The sequence below is a fragment of the Trichechus manatus genome, unplaced genomic scaffold (assembly GCF_000243295.1).
Source record: "Trichechus manatus latirostris isolate Lorelei unplaced genomic scaffold, TriManLat1.0 scaffold00236, whole genome shotgun sequence".
Taxonomy (NCBI): Eukaryota; Metazoa; Chordata; class Mammalia; order Sirenia; family Trichechidae; genus Trichechus; species Trichechus manatus.
This window is the reverse complement of record NW_004444172.1, coordinates 726,938-732,486: the sequence shown is the minus strand read 5'-3', so window position 1 is coordinate 732,486 and position 5,549 is coordinate 726,938. Positions and strand designations below refer to the sequence as shown.

The 5,549-nt window shown below is 36.8% G+C and overlaps 1 protein-coding gene across 1 annotated transcript; it reads left to right on the top strand.

Annotated features, from left to right (window-relative positions):
• Positions 1–2,704: 2,704 nt before the first annotated feature.
• Positions 2,705–3,661, top strand: LOC101353360 (olfactory receptor 10AG1-like). Its single transcript, XM_004389171.3, has one exon. It carries the CDS (start codon positions 2,720–2,722, stop codon positions 3,659–3,661), a length of 942 nt encoding a protein of 313 aa, XP_004389228.1. The 5' UTR covers positions 2,705–2,719.
• The last annotated feature ends 1,888 nt before the right edge of the window (positions 3,662–5,549 follow it).

The following is a 5,549-nucleotide window of genomic DNA, read 5'->3' as shown; positions in this document are numbered from 1 at the left end:
TTCAAAATCAAATCCTCAGTAGCATATTAGGTGAACACCCATTTTCTAGGATCTATGTTGATTTCAAGTAGGAAAATAGTCACAGTCTTTACCTCTCAGATCATTTACTATCAGTAAATGGGTATTACCCTAATTGCAATTCTAAGTGCTGAGCAGTGATGAGTACTACAGGTACATGTCCACAAAGTAGAGACAATGATAGAAACCCAAATATTGGCAAAGAATTCATGGAGAAATTACAACTTGTAAGTTGAATGTGTTTTGGAGTTTTGTTACACTTTGATAATTGCTTTAAGATCTCACTTCATTCCCACAATTATCCTGTGATACAAAAGGAAAATAAATTAGAAAGTATTGTTCATGTGGTATAGCATACTGAGTAAAATTCAGAAGAGTAAATTAACATTAGTTTTAATAATAATTAAAATAAATGGATGATAATAAGTAACTTAATAATAATAGATAACAATAATAAGAGCCTTTCATAAATGTCAGGACTCTTCAAGGTGTTTTACTTATATTAAATGATTTAATTCACTTAACAACACTAAAGGTCGATATAGTTGCTAGCCATTTTACAGCTGAGCAAAATATGACATGGAAAGATTAATTAACTTACGTGAAGTCATCACAGCTAGATGTTGTTGGAGCTATAATTCGATTCCAATCCATCTGAGAAATACTGTTATATAACCATGGTACAGAGCCCTGCTGGTACAGTAATTAAGCGCTCAGCTGCTAACCAAAAGGTCGACAGTTCAAACTCTCCAGCTGCTTCATGGAATAAAGATATGGAAGTTGGCTTCCCTAAAGATTTACAGCCTTGAAAACCCTATGAGGCAGCTCTACTATGTCTAATAGTGTTGCTGTGCGTGGAATCGACTCCTCAGCAATGGGTTTGATTTTTTTTTTTTTTAACCATGGCAGCACACTTCTGTGCTCTACTTAGAAGACAAGGTTCAAACCTGTTAGGATGGAGAGATGAAAAGCACAGTGAGGCAAGACACTCCTTGCCTCTTGCAAAATTTAAGGAGGCACTTATAGGATTGTATAAGCACACGGATGGCCCGACTGCCTCCTTAAATTTTGCACCTTAGGAGCTTCACTGACTAGTGCTTGTCCTGACCCTGATAAAAGGGAATGGTGGGAAAAATAATTTCCTACAAACTAACTCAAAACCACTTTATCAAATACCCACTTAACTAAGCAATCTGTTAAATCCTAGGGCTACAGGGTTAAAGAATATATGATCATAATCATAATTATAGAAACATAAATAATAAGTAAGCAGTTTAAAATTGGTAGGTAGATGATACATTTTACCAAAATTATCTCTAATTCTCACAAACAAAGAAGTAAACCTTAGAAACTTTAAATAGTTGCTTAATATCACAAAGGTAATAAATCATGGAGATGAGTCAAACTCAAAAAAAAAAAAAAAAAACCTAACCCGTTGCCGTTTAGTCAATTCTGACTGATAGAGACCCTATAGGACAGAGTAGAACTGCCCCATAGGGTTTCCAAGGAGCACCTGGTGGATTCAAACTGCCGACCTTTTGGTTAGCAGCCATAGCTCTTAATCACTATGCCACCAGGGTTTTCAAACTCAAGTACATTAAAAAAATAAAAATAGATACTGTCTCACAGTCACAAAACCTATGTGAGATTAGCCAATTATCCAGTCTTAGTGAGCCTCAATATTCTTATATCTAAAGAAAAGTGAGTTTAGAAACAGTTATCTAAATTGTTGTTTTTTGAGGAACAACAAAAATAATGGCAGGTGCACACAGCACAATGAATATAATGTAACAGCCAATAGCTTTCCTTCGCCAGTCCCACACACATAAACACAGGTAACAAATATTCTCCATACTAGCCCTGTTCTTCCAGGGTGACCACATTTATTATTGATATCTGAATCAGTGTTTCCAGGCCAATTTCCCTGAATAAAATCCTCCTATCTTACCCACTTAATATCCTACCAGAATATATTTGTTTTATTCCCCTATGTAAAATGAAATACTCTCATATTTTTCTTTCTAAACTATCTAATATGAACTGTATTATAGGAACCTATATGCTTAAAGGAGCCCTGGTGGCACAGTGGTTAAGAGCTCGGATGCTAACCAAAAAGTTGACATTTCAAATCTACCAGCCACTCCTTGGAAACCCTATGGGGTAGTTCTGCTTGTCCCTGTAGGGTCACTGTGAGTCGGAATCTACTCAATGGCAACGGGTACTGGTATATGCTTAAAAATCATCAAGGGATGGGAGAAGGAGATGTTGAAATAGGCAGTTGAAAACGTATGTTAGAAGACAGTTTATGATACAGTGTTTGAAAAGCTTGACTGAGAAAATGCATAGAGAAGTACAATAGGATTGTCAAGATGTGTAATTAGTTTAAAGTGAGATTAGATGGCAAAGCTGAAGGTCCATCTCCAGCAATCGCCAATTGCTCCAGTGCCTGTGCTGAGTCAAGTATAGCTTGATCTATCCTCAGCTGTGCTCCAAAAGTATAGAGAAATGATCTTAAAATAAGTATGAGGGGACTGTTTTACTATGATTTAACAGGAAGATGTGGGTCATACATAAACTTAAAGAGCAATCATTTTCAGTGGTTATAAAATCCAATCTGCACACCTCAATACAATTTAGAGAAGAGGCAAAGAGGTACAGAAAGGTAAAAGGATATTCACATGTATATTTACCTTTTCCAAAGATGAATCAACGAGAAAAATCACCAGAAGGTAATTTAACTGAATTGATGGAATTTGTTCTCCTGGGCTTTGCTGACATGCCCCATCTCCAGTGGTTTCTTTTTGGATTATTTTTAATCATTTATATCATTATCCTGATGAGCAATGGCACCATATTTCTAATCACAAAAATGGATCCCGTTCTCCAGAGCCTTATGTATTTTTTCCTGGCAAATTTTTCCTTCTTGGAAATCTGCTATGTATCAGCTACTCTCCCCAGAATGCTGATGAATATTGGGACCCAGAGAAGAAGAATTTCCTTAATTGCTTGTGCTACACAGATGTGCTTTGTCCTTATATTTGGAGGCACAGAGTGTTTGCTCCTGGCAGTGATGGCCTATGACCGCTATATGGCCATTTATAACCCTCTGCACTATCCTCTAGTTATGAACCAGAGAGTCTGTATCCAGTTGGTGACAGGATCCTGGACCATTGGAATCCCGGTTATGAGAGGGCAAACATATCAAGTTTTCTCTCTGCCTTTTTGTGGATCTAACCAAATTAACCATTTCTTCTGTGACATTCCCCCAATACTCAAGGTGGTTTGTGGGGACACCTCTGTAAATCAGATGTTAGTCTACGTAGTTTCTGTATTATTTGTCATGGTTCCTTTTCTGTTGATACTTGGCTCCTACAGTAAAATCATCTCCATCATCCTGAAGTTGCCATCAGCCACAAGTGAAGCCAAAGGCTTCTCCACCTGCTCATCTCATCTGATGGTTGTGGTGTTATTCTTTGGATCAGCCATTATTACATACTTAAGACCCAACACCAGACACTCAGAGGAAACTGACAAAATGCTTTCTCTTTTCTACACTATCCTAACTCCTATGTTTAATCCAATAATATATAGTCTAAGGTACAATGAAGTTGTAATGGCACTGAGAAAATTGCTATGTAAATAATTCACTTCATTAAAGAATCAGTTAAATGTGTAAGAATTGTTTTATTACGTTTTTAATTAAATTTCAACAGATGTATACTTTTAACCATACCTTGTGTTATGGATTGAATTGTGTCCCCTCAAAACGTGTGTCAACTTGACTAGCCCACGATTTCCAGTATTGTCCACCATTTCTTCATATGAGTTGGAATCTTCTAGAAGGCAATGGTTTGGTTTAATGGCTTTCCTATGTGTTGTAAATCCTACATCTGTGATGATAATGAGGCAAACTTAGAGGTATTTATGTTAATGAAGTAGGACTCAGTCTACAACATCAGGTTGTATCTTGAGTCAATCTGTTTTGAGATAAAAGAGAGAAGGGAACAGAGAGATAAAGGGACCTCCTACTACCAAGGATGAAGAATCAGGAGGGGAGCTCATGATTTGGACCCAGAGTCCCTGTGCTGAGAAGCTCCTAGACCAGGGAAAGATTGATGACAAGGATCTTGCCCCAGAGCTGACAGAGAGAGAAAGCTTCCCCTGGAGCCCTCATTCTGAATTTGGACTTCTAGCTTCCTAGACTATGAGAGAATAAATTTCTCTTTGTTAAACTATACACTTGTGGCATTCCTGTTACAGCAGCACTAGATTACTAAGACACCTTTTCTTCCCAAACAGTGACAATTATTTCCAAGTTAAAAATCACTTGTAATGTTGTCAGAACTTTCTGCTCAAATTATATATGTAACATATGTATCAGCAGATAGTAAATTATTACATTACTAATTCTATATTTTCATTGGACAATGTCCTCCTTCAATAAGAACTTTTGTTTGGGTTGATTTAATTTAGTAAGCTGTAATATACAGTCTGTTGTATCACTTATCATAAATCATATCATTCATTTCCATGAGTGTCCATACAGTTGTGACGCCCATTTTAAAAACCAATCGTCAATATGTATTAATTAACACTATGCAATATTCCCTTCGTATCCATGGGGGATTGGCTCCAGGACACCCATGAATACCAAAATCTGTGGATGCTCAAGTGCCTTATATAAAATGGAACAATATTTGCATATAACCTACCACAACCTTCCAAAGACTTTAAATCATCTCTAGATTACTTACGATACCTAATACAACACAAATGCTATATAAATATTTGTTATACAGTGTTGTTTAGGGAATAATGACAAGACACGAGGTGAACAATGCTCAAACAATGAGTGCTGGAGAGAGAGAGACTGAGGATCTGTGAAATGGTGGGAGGCTACAGCTAGGTATGCCAACACATCATTTCGTTTGCGTGGATTCAGTGTAGTGCTTGGCACAATAACAATAATGGTATAACCTCTATGATAAAAGAAGAAAAGCCTCTATGAAGTAACATTTGAACTGAGTCTAAATAGTTAGAAGGAGTCACTATGTAAAGAATATTTTAGACAGATGAAAAAGGAAAGGAAGATCATTAAGTTTAACATTCTTAGAAGCCTAAAGAACTGATTGCCTGGGGAAAATATGTGTTAACAGACGAGCATGGAAATAAAGGCAGGAGGCAAGTTATATAGCAGTTTTCAATTCCTGGAAGGAAATTTGAATTATTTCAAGTACAGTGGGAATCCATGAAAGTGCTTCAAATTTTCTGTAGAGAACATTTTGGCAGGAGGAATCTACCAGCCGCTCCTTGGAAACCCTATGGGGCAGTTCTATTCTGTCCTACAGGATCACTATGAGCCAGAATCAACTCAAAGGCAAGGCCTTTGGTTTTTGTTTGCTTGTTTGTTTTTTGACAGAAAACAATCAAGAAATAATTAAAAATGCAAATACCATAGAAAAATACTATGAGGTTGGTGGGTGAAGTAATGAATGTTTCAACTGTTTAAATCACTTAAGGCTGTAAACCCA